Source organism: Ruditapes philippinarum, unplaced genomic scaffold (assembly GCF_026571515.1).
Source record: "Ruditapes philippinarum isolate M1 unplaced genomic scaffold, ASM2657151v2 ctg6616_1_1_1_1, whole genome shotgun sequence".
NCBI classification, from domain to species: domain Eukaryota; kingdom Metazoa; phylum Mollusca; class Bivalvia; order Venerida; family Veneridae; genus Ruditapes; species Ruditapes philippinarum.
Window position 1 is genome coordinate 35,785 of NW_026857610.1, and position 12,066 is coordinate 47,850.

General features: G+C 32.3%; 1 protein-coding gene across 1 annotated transcript; it reads right to left on the bottom strand.

The window, feature by feature from the left end:
- Positions 1-1,221: 1,221 nt before the first annotated feature.
- On the bottom strand, positions 1,222-7,514 carry LOC132750313 (heat shock 70 kDa protein 12A-like). Its single transcript, XM_060740261.1, has 3 exons — positions 7,317-7,514; positions 3,959-4,115; positions 1,222-3,323 (listed from the first exon to the last, which is right to left on the bottom strand). Exons 1-3 carry the CDS (start codon positions 7,434-7,436, stop codon positions 2,224-2,226), a joined length of 1,377 nt encoding a protein of 458 aa, XP_060596244.1. The 5' UTR covers positions 7,437-7,514; the 3' UTR covers positions 1,222-2,223.
- Positions 7,515-12,066: the final 4,552 nt, after the last annotated feature.

Here is a 12,066-nt window from a genome sequence, read left to right on the forward strand (position 1 = left end):
CAGACGGGGGTTGCGATTTTAATATGCCGTTCATCGGGAGCATAAAGATAAAACCCATTTAAGTACTAAAAACAACACAGCAAAAACGTTTTTTGTATCGGATATTATTGTAGTACGTTACAAGCGGCAAAAAAGAAACATTGTAAAGAAACTTAAAAAAGATGCACAAACAATCTTTGAAATATCATATTTTGCAATAACAGCATTACAGTAAATTCACGAAATAGCATAACTCTTTTATTCATATCTGAAAAAAGTTCAAATCTAATAAAAACCTGCAATGTGATTATTTGTATATGACTTTGTAAGACAATTTGTTGAAATCCAATATGATGCACAAACGAGTGCTATTTGTTCTATGACTGTTTGAAATCCCTTAAAATATAGAAGATGCACACTAAGAAGAGTATTTCTACGATTTAAAACTAAAATATTTATGCATAAGCAATTTTTATGATAGTAAAACAACCTTGCAAAACTGAATTAAATTCATGCAAAAATCATTATTATAAAAATAAAACTCATTTTAGTACTACAAACACACGGCAGAAACGTTTTGTTATATCGGTTATTATTTTAGTACGTAAATGAAACTTAAAAAAGATGCACAAACAACCTTTGTAATATCATATTTTGCAATAAAAACATTACAGGAAATTAACGAAATAGCATAACTCTTTCATTCATATTTGAAAAACGCAATACTAAAGACAATATAAATTCCAAAAATTGATCAAATCTAATAAAAACCTGCAATGTGATTATTTGTGTATGACTTTTTAAAAAAAATGTTGAAATCCAATAAGATGCACAAAAGAGCTTTTTTTATATTACATTACATATGAAAACAAACAACTAAAGGCCATATATTCGCTTTGCAAGATTACATTTTGAAACCATGACAACATTCAACAGGGCCATTTGTTCTATGACTATTTAAAACCTCTTAAAAATGTAGAAGTTGCACACAATGAAGAATATTTCTACGATTTAAAACTAAAATAACTATGCATAAGCAAATATTTATAATGCCAGTAGTAAAGTTCCCTTGCCATTAATGAAACAAATTGATGCACACATCGTTATTACAAAAATCAAACCCATTTTAATACTACAAACAACACGGCAACAACTATTTTTATATTCTATATAATTGTAGTACGTTACAAGCGGCAAAAAAAACGGCAAAAAAAAGAGAAAAATTGAAAGCAACTTAAAAGAAAGATGCACGATCAACCATTGTAAAATCATATTTTGTAATATCTGCATTACAGAAAATTTACGCAAAAGCATAGCTCTTTTATTCATATTTGAAAAAGCAATACTTAAGACCATAATTTCCAAACAATTGTTGAAATTTAACAAAAACCTGCAATGTGATTATTTATATTTAACTTTGTGAAACAATTTGTAAAACACCCTTGCAAAAATGAAACAAATTCATGCACAAATCATTATCATAAAAATAAAACCCATTTTAGTACTATTAACAACACGCGCAAAAACGTTTTGATATATTGGATATTATTGTAGTACGTTACAAGCGGCAAAAAATTAAACTTTGCAAAGCAACCTCAAAAAAAAAGATGCACAAACAACCTTTGTATATCATATTTTGCAATAACAACATCGCAGTAAATTAACGAAAATGTCATGATGGCGATCTAAACTGCACGCATGAAAACCATGGCTAGCCAATATTATAATTTCTGCATTAAGAGGTAGTAACTGGGTCACATGACAGATCATCAACTTTCATATTTCATGTTTACAAAATAGACCACTGTGTTATGGTTTAACGGAATGCAGGGTCAATAAATATGCAAAACATTACATGTGACTTCAAATTTTCTTTTTTATAAAGATAACATTGCATATTACAGGACTTATTAAGACTGCAGATAATGAAAAGAACAATGCCATCTTAAAGCAATACTTTGAAATTTCAGATTTACATGTTTAACTTTTCTACAAAGCAATGGATGATTTTATTTTGGTTTGTTTAAAATTTAACAAGATGACAAGAGATTGTTTCTGGTGGTTAAGCATCCAATGATTTGCATAATTTATTTAACCTCAATATTTGGATATTATTCATGTATCAACTTGATAGTGCGGAACTTATAAACATCTTAAAATAATTGAGATTCACCTCTGAATCGAAAATAGGGCACTGTCCTGGACTTACGAGGGGACCTTCGGCACGACCTGACCTCTTGCGCTTTATTTTACCTGCACTATCGAAGCTGCGGGGCGGGCAAAATGCAAAAACCTTTTTGAGTATACTTTTTTCAGTTTTTCATTTTTCTCATTTGTTCTTTCTTGTACAAGGAAGGCTTCAACAGCAAGCTTGGTCTCTGTTAACATCATCCTCACTTCAATTTCCCCATGTTTTACGTCACGGCCTAGATCTACTGAAATCACATCAAGCCCTTTTATTCCATTTTCATCTGCATATTTAGGTTCCCTCCTATCTGACTGTAGAATATACACAAGTATTTTCCTTTGATATGGGAAGATTGTCCTATACCTTCTATATCTTAGCTGTCCGACAACGATTTTCTCTCCTTTCATGAAAAACCTTCTGAACAAATTTTGACATATGTCACTGTCAGATACCATCCTAACTTTATGATCACTTGTGTGAATATCTTCGTGAAAATCATCGCATACATTTACTCCATACGTAAAGCTACAAATCATCTCATTCTGTGTAAACCCGTGTAAAATTGCTGCTTTTATTGTTGCATTTACACCAATTTTGTTCGAAAGTATTACCGCCCCATCAAAGTTTTGTGCCATTGCATTACTGATGTGTTCACTTTCTAAAAGTGTCCCGAAAATGACAACAGTGTTAATCTTCGAAAATCTGTGCTTGGTTAAAATTTTTCTTATGAGGGAAGTATTGTCTGCAATACAACTTGCAACAATTGTTTCGATAATACTCCTGTCAAAACGTAGCTTGTCAGAAATTATATTCACATTTAAATGTTTGAATTGTTTTCGAACTTCTTCTCTGATACTTTTTTTGGTTCTTTCTGCATATAGTTCTTCAAGCCGAAGGGGTAATTTTAAGCTTGTTTTTTCAGAGACATTTGGACTTTTTAAAATTACACTGGAAACTGCATAAGTCATTTCGATAACCCATTCAGGCTCTTCCTGGCAAAATTCTTCGAAGACATTTTGACCAAATATTTGAGGAAATATTTCCATGAATTCTGAGATACATTTCTGAAGTCCCCATTCTCCAAAGTAGTGTTTGTCAATTTCTCTGCATGTGCCATCCTCTAAACGCTCATGGACGCTAACCTCAGTCTGGTCATCTGTAAAAATATGTTTATCAACATTGTTTATAAATTAAAGGACAAGAGTTCCAAAAATGATGTGCACTGCTTATCAGAATGAATTATCGTATACTGGTTTAAGAAAATGAAGTTATTTTCTTCTATAGTTTTTACAGGGGGACAAAAATAATGCCTTGTTGCGGCTACTTTAGGTGGTCGATAACATATGGTGGCTAATGGCTACATTATTTAATGTTTTTTATTGCGAATTTATTAAAAAAATGTTATTTATCTATTTCATGATAGTTTACCGAAATTCTATATACACACACTAATAGAAGAATATCTAGGCCTTCGTAAGCACTAATCACCAAAGCTGAAAGGTAATGAATGACAGCGCTATTGAGCTCCCTAATTCTTCGGTTAGAATAGTTTTTAGTGATCACCTCGATTTTTCCCCTTTTATTTCTTGAAAATCTTAGTACATTTTCTTCAAGTTTGATTTTATTGAAATATTTTGACACATCTAGAGGCATGTACATGTAGCTTTAAATAGTAATAAAAATGACAAACATATCTTATTTCAAATACACTGTGCTCTAGACACTATTTTTTTTTTATCTCAATGGGTGTGTCTTTCCAACTTTAAAACAAATTAAGGAAAATGTACTTACAGCCTAGATCAACAACAAGAAACCGTTTTCCTGAGTTCCAAAAGTCAGCTGGTATGTTGCCATTTAATTCGCCCTCTGGTAAATCATACATATCAATGTAGTTGATGATACAGGTTGTTTTAGATACGGAAGATACGTAATCCCTTTCAATACCAGCCTAAAATTCAACAATACTTGTCTAAACATCAATAATCTTAAGCTGAACCTGAGTACAATTTACAATTTGCTTCTATCAAAGAAAGCAGTGTCGTAAAAAGAATTTGCTTCATTTGTAACGAAAATATATTTCTAATGCGTTTGGCATTTTAATGACACGTTTGTTTCAAAATTGAATGGTAATTGACTTGTTATTTTAAAATTAGGTTAAGAATCCTCAATGCAAATGATGGTAATAACTAGGTTAAAACTAATATGTCTAAATATGATAATTATAATAATACATGTAATAAGTGTTTTCTTTGTAAAAATACTTGTGTTTAAAGCGTTATGTTATGTTCATAAAAGCTGTTAAATTTATTGATAAATAGATAAAATTGTTTAATATACAATCATGTCAGTATTGAAAAATTTGGTCAAGAACTATGGAAGGGATTATCCGCCCCTCTAATTAATATGAATACATTGTAATTAATATGAAGACATTCTTATTATTTTGAAGACATTCTTATTGGTAGGAAAACATTATTATTATCATGAAAACATTGTTATTAATATGAAGACATTATTATTAATACGTTGTAATCATTATGCAATATTAAGATGTTGTACTTGCTGACGTTACTCGAGTTCTTATTGAAATATGCGAACATTTAATTTACACTTCAATTCTAAGGCTGTAAACATGCAAACTATAATTAGATATTAAATTTGCTGGCTTTCAAATATTTTTCCTTTATTTGAATTTGCTTTCTAAAATTAATTTGACACACTTTTTATACTTACAGTGTTTCAGTATTTATTTTACAAAAATCATGGTAATTTTAGTCCCATGCTGACATTGTGTATTATGTATTCGAAACAGTTAATCGTTAAGTATGTAATATTTACATAAAAGTAAGAAATACTTCATACTTAACGACTTACGCAAATAAAAGCATATGTCGTGCCTTGAGGGTACCTATGTGTCAATAATGAGAGGGTACCTGTGATATAAAAATTCAAATGAGGAGAGGTAGCCCGTGTCGCTGCAAAACCGAAAGTAGGGTGATTTTATAAATTTTACATTTATTTTTGACAATATACTGCCATTTGTCCGAAGATGATATGTAAATGAACATATTAAATATGTACGGTGCATATATAATCAAGCCACAGGTTCATTGCAGCTGTCGCCGGGCCACTCATTCGGGGATATAATGACAACATGGGTCGACAGATTTTCAATGGGTTTAATATTGTCATGGAAACATGGAAAGATACGCTCCTGTAATACATGACATAAACAAAACAATATAAATACAATGTCAAAATAGGGGATTAGCAATACATATTCATAATATCAAAGCAATGCACGACAAACATTACATATTATAGTTTCAAATACACATGATTACCTGTAGATATATTTATATATAACTACAAAATGGATATTTAATGTTTCATCCAAGCAATTACCTAGACAAGAATCCTGACCAAGTTTCATGACAGTTGAGCCAAAAAATGTGACCACTAGAGTGTTGATAAGGTTTTTCCATATTTGAGCAGTGTGATGACCCATATTCGAACATGACTTAGATATCATCAAAACAATTCCAGGATATTTGGATCAAAACAGTAGCTACTAGAGTGTTAACAAGATTTTTCTATTTTTAGCTCCCTCCTGTGACCTATTTTTTCATCCGAGAAGACCCATATTCGTACTCATCCAAACAATTACATAGACAAGTATCCTGATAAAGTGTGATGATGATTGAGGCAAAAATGTGATCATTAGAGTGTTAACGAACACATGTGAACGAACGACGGACATTCAACGACCGTAAAAGCTCACCCAGATTTCTATCTTTCGTCTATTCTCATTAACTTAACCCTTTACCTCATATCTATATAGACGTGTTTTGACGGCTTTTCGACACCCCCCCCCCCCCCTTTGAGGCCTCAAACAGTGAAAGTTTACCTTATTTAGAACACTGTTTTTCGTTTGGGAAATGTTGTTAAAAAAGTCATTACTTTTTCGGCGCCGCCCCTATCCAAAAGGTAGATCAGGGGGTTGCTAGAAGGGGGATGTGCCTTCTTCTGTATCGGGGGTTTGAAGGGGGGGGGGTGGTTGCCCCCCTCATCGCAAAGAAAATTTTGAACATGATTGTGTCAGGCTAAAAATGGCCTCAGGTTGATCGTAATGTAACGTGTAACCATCGCTGAAAAGCCTTTATTCCATCTCAATCCATTGAGAAGTTGCAGCACTTTGAAATCAGTTTTGAAAGGAAAAAAACAATGCAAAATAGTGATTTTTGGCAATTTTGAGACATCCCCCCGTGGCCATGGTAACAGGAAATTTACGATTGAGCATGCTGTTACAGAGGCTATGTTCCAGTCAACATTTGTGCCAAGTTTCATCAGTATAAAAGCACTTTTCATAGTTTCATAGCAGTTTGAACTTGTAACAGGAGGCTTTTCAATGAAAAAGGCCATTTTCACAATATGCTCATGAGGTAAAGGGTTAGAAACTACCGCCACCATAGCATTGAAACTTAATATGTAGATGCACCATAATCAGTTATACTTATCATGTCCATTTACAGGTAAAGAGGTCAAAGTTCAAGTTCACTGATATACTGTATATACATGTACTAGTAAAACAAACAAAAAATGGTAATGAAATCAAGATGACCTAGGAACTTTAAACATTGTATTAAGATGCAACTTGATGAGTTCTACTTTCCCATCCATCTTAGATCCAAAGGTCAAGGCCACTGTGACAGTAACACTTAAAAGTTGTTCACCACATCACACTTTTTTAATTGTCTCTTCATTTTGTAGAAAAAGTGCGGTTTACTGACCAGCACTTCTAAAAGTGGAGCGCACTGTTCTACAGACAGCTGTTGTTTAAGTATTTCTTTGCCTTCAGTGATCTACTTCAGAATCACATCTAATCCTTAACTTTGTAGACGTTTATGTGAAGTCTGATGAAACTCTACCATGTGATTTAGGAGATGTCGTTAAAAATTGAAGATTACAAAAGAAGATGGAAGACAGATGGCAGACATAAGACAATCACAAAATATATAAAAGCAAATAAACATGTAAATTATTAATCAGTTTATCATGTCTTAGTAATGGGTGACAGTGTAAATTAAATTTCTGACACTCATTTTTGCGTTACTTTTAATGAAAGCACATTCAAAGATTTGAGTCTTACCTTTTCTGCAGCATCTGTTAACATGGATTTACATGTTCCTGATATATCATCAGCTACAAGATAAACAAGTTGAATATCTTTTGCCAAAAGTGCATCTCGCGATTTATTAACCAGAGACATGATACATGATATCAATGCTCCAAAAACTGCACCCGAACTCAATGAATCGCCATTTGTCGAAAATAGCCTTGTGTCACATGTAAGCTAAAAATAAAACAGTTATTAATTCAAATGTCTATATCTACCTACCTGGGCATTTCATTATGTTGAAACATTCCTTATTACATCATTTATTGCCTAGATATACGCAAATGAGCTTTTCTAGAATACGAATATATTGGTATAATATATACATGTACGTATAAGCATGTTTACAGTGTAACGTTTAATTCAAATTTGCAATAATACAGACCTTTTTACAATACGAGTTTACCATAGTAACGGATGATGCATTTCGCGCATGCAAAAACGCAATATTGTTACGCTATTGAGACACGGACGTCAGTCGATCACAATTGGTAGCTCGAGCCTTGGATTCCGAACTTGGGTAATAATGGACAATATCTGTTATGGGTAGCTATCTTGATCAGCTTCCAGCTGTTGGTTTCCTTTTAAAACCCTAATTCTTGTGATAATTCATGTGATGCAATCGAAAAACTAAGACTTGTGATAAAACTTAAAACTTCAATTTATTCATTTAATAAACACATATATCGTTTCTCTTTCAACAGTCAATCGCAATTATATTTTATACAAGAACAATCTATGTGAACAATACATCACTATTATTCCATTTACAAAACAGTCACTTTCTCTCTCAGACTTGATTACATTCAACAAAGTCACTAATTCAGAAATATAAGGCAGATAAACTTAAATAACCATTCAGTACTGTCAGTAAGCCTTGTAAAACTGCTACTTTTAAACAATAAAATTATAAGCTTAAAATTACTTAAAATATTACTTATCAAAATGTTAATTCTAAGTAAAGACTTGTAGAAAATATTCACCAAAATAAGTTAAAGTACCTTAAAGATTGTTGTTTCTTAGATAAAACCAAATATATGGTATTTAGCAAGTTGTTTGCGTGTGTGTCCTCGAAAATGAGCTCACAGCAGTTTATATACTACTCAGACTTCACACAAAAAAGTGTGGAAGTTCACATTTCACAACTTGTGAAGTTTGCCAACTTCACATAAAATCATGTGAACCCAGCTTCACATAAAATAATGTGGAACTGTGAAGCTCACAGTCACTGGAAACAAATGAGAATTTAAATATTAAAATTACCAATATATCAATAATTATTAGTCTTATTTAATAAAAATATAATTAATACAAAAGATTAAAACCTCAAATTTCCTTTTAAGGGGGTTAACAGTTTTAAATTGTTGATGAAAGTTGCTTGACATCTCTGTATTGACAAGTAAACAATAAAAGGAAGCTGCAGTTGCTAAGCAACTACCCACAATGCAATGCAACAGGATGTATACAAACATGGCTGCTTAAACCAGGAAGTAAATTATATTATCCTGCATTTATAGGTACTACATGCACACAATATACTGATTTAAGTTAAATACCTAGCAATTATAAAGCCATGGATATAAACTTGTTATCCACCAAGATATAGACACATTAGACAAGAAATAAAAATACAATAAAGCTTTAAAGTTAGACTCTATTAAAGTTACTATGGACCAGGGTATTACAATATTAAACGGAATACTACAATTTATCATAATTAAAGGCTTTAATAGACTTGATTTCAAGTTATGTCACCCAGAAAACAGTAATTTTGGGATGACTTAAAGCGGTAAGTACTTAAAACGTGAATTGTTATTTATAACAGATATATGATAAAAACGCATACATAAATCCTCAGTTTGGACGACTTTTTCAGCAGTACTTTAAATTGAAACATGATGTTGTCAAAAATTAAATTTTATTACCCCTATATTACATTATATTACACAATCATTGCAAGGCGGTAAGTGTCGAACAAATTGACACTTGACTGCTTGTTTTTTTTTACATCTAGTTTACAATATCATTCAACCGGGACGTTTTGGTACAATGACATAGATAATCAAGGAAAATTTTGATAATCGTAATTGAAGTAACTTTTACATTTACCAATCTCACCAATGTTTATTGATTTTGTGAAGTGACAAATAGTAAACTAGCTGAAAAAATAGCCGGTCACGTATAAATCTGTTTGGTTTAAATATATTTTATCTATAAGCAGAAGCTTATAGAAGCCATTATCTAACAATAACACTCTTCAATGTCAGTGGTGGTTGTAATTAACATGTTACCAGAAAGTGAATATATTTAATTATGCAAGACCCAAAAGAAATAATTTTAATGCAGTAGTGTCTAGTGAATTTGGGGTCTAGGTCATATTTCATCATGTCTATTCATTAGACACATGTGCAGATGTGTCTTATGTTAAGATACAAAGGTCATAGTGCAATAATTGATCCAAAAATAAAATATTTTTTTATTGAAAAAATAGGTATTAACTGTATATCATAGCTGTATTAAACTTTAAAATGCAGTTTTGGTAACTTTTTCTTAAATACCATCTTTCAATTAAGCATTGCCAATTTCTTAAAACATAATCATTATTAAATACATAGTATGATTCATAAAGTCCTTATAATCTGCTCAAATTGTTTCATTTAACATCTCTACAAACCTCACAACTGTCTTGCTAGAGTTCATGGCCTGAATCATTTCATAAATATCTCTGAAAATCATGACCTAGCTATTGAATATTTTACATAAAAATTGCAGAACATGTATTAGACATTCCCCTGTAAGTTGTTTCCTTTCACACAAAAATATTTTTTTAAATTTTACTATATGTACATAACGAAAATCTGAAAATACAATAATGGTAGAGGTCCACTACACAATGTTTCGTGACAAATATCTAACCTCTAGCCTTTGTCAATTCCGAGAAGAACTCTTTATAAAGTTTTTATTATATACATACATGTATAAGGAAAACCTATGACCCCCGAGCCGGTCGAATTGTGTCACCAGGGGAAAAAATTAAATAACTTTAATACAGGACCTATAGATGATATTATATACCAAATATCAAAGCTCTAAGCCTTGTACCTTCAGTCAAAAAGATTTTTTAAGTTTTTACTACATGTACATAGTGAAAAACAAATACCCCCTATGGCGGAGCCAATCTTGACCCTAGGGCTATAATTCGAACAATCTTGGTAGAGGTCCGCTACACAATGTTTCATGCCAAATATTTAACTTCTAGCCTTTGTCAATTCAGAGAAGATATTTTAAGATTTTACTATATACATACATGTATATGGAAAATCTATGGCCTCCCCCCCCCCCCCCGGGGGCGGGGCCAATTTTGACACTAAATGAAAAATTTGAACAACTTCGGTAGACGACCTATATATGATATATACCAAACATCAAAGCTCTAAGCCTTGTACCTTCAAACAAGTAGACATCTTAAGTTTTTACTATATGCACATAGTGAAAATCAATGACCCCGGGCGGGACCAATTTTGACCCCAGGGCTTAAATTTGAACAATCTTGGTAAAGGTCTACAAGACAATGCCTTATGCAAAATATCTAAGCTCTAGGCCGTGTGGGTCTTTACAATAAGATTTTTTTAAATTCATTCTTATTATTCCTTTTGGTTGCCATGGTAACCTGAGTTTTCCATTGAATCAAATTATTTGAACAACTTTGGAAGCCCTTCACCTAGGAACAATCCTGATAAGTTTGGATAAAATTGGACGCGTGTTTTTTCACAAGAATATTTTTTAAGTTCACTATATAATCTATATAACACACACACACACACACGCACACACGCACGCACACACGCACGCACGCAAGCACCCATGCACGCATCTAAACACACAAACACACACACACGCACGCGCACACACGCAGGTGAATCGCTTTATGCCATCGCACATCGCAGATGCGGTGGCATAATAAAGATAACGACAAAAATAAAGATGAATATAAGCAGCATAGCAGTAGCAGTCAGACATTATATAAGTTCTTTCGTAGAATCACGTGAAAAGCTCGATGTTTTGGTTATCTGAAAGGGAATTTGAACCATACAATAGCAGAGTGTGAGTTATGATCAGGGATCTATCCAGCTGTATGATGTTCCTATAGAGGATATCTCGCACATGCTGATACAAAGGACAGTTTAAAAGAAAATGACACACTGTTTCTGTTTAACCACAAGCGCAGGTGTTTGATTCGGAAATATTATTTTTCGAAAAAGATCATCACGAGTAAAAAGAATTATAGTATAGTATTATATGATATGATATAATATGATATGATATGATATGATATCATGCAATGCAATGCAATACAAAACAATACAATACAATATAATAAAATAATTAGGGGGAAAAGACGATTGCGTTTCCGAATTAGTCGTTTAATTTCACCTGATATCCATTGTGATGCTATGGGTCTGATGGTGATTAACCTATTAGGAATATACTTAATAGAAAATATAAATATGGTAGATGTAAATGCAGAGACCCATTGGTCAATATCATTGTTACGAATAATCTGCCAATCAAATTGTTTTAAAGAGTATCTCAATGCATTATAGTCTCGGTCGTACAGCCATATTTGACAAGAGTGAGTCTGACATTTTTGTTTAGTAAATTTAAAAAGTGCAAAAGTGGGACAATGATAACGTATTTGTTGATCAAAAACTGGTTCATCAAC

Coding starts and splice junctions, on each gene's coding strand:
- LOC132750313 (XM_060740261.1), bottom strand. CDS start 7,436: ATGTCTCTGGTTAATAAATCGCGAGATGCACTTTTGGCAAAAGATATT. Junction 4,116..7,316: donor TAACAGATGCTGCAGAAAAG/GTAAGACTCAAA, acceptor GTTGAATTTTAG/GCTGGTATTGAAAGGGATTA. Junction 3,324..3,958: donor TCTTGTTGTTGATCTAGGCT/GTAAGTACATTT, acceptor ATATTTTTACAG/ATGACCAGACTGAGGTTAGC.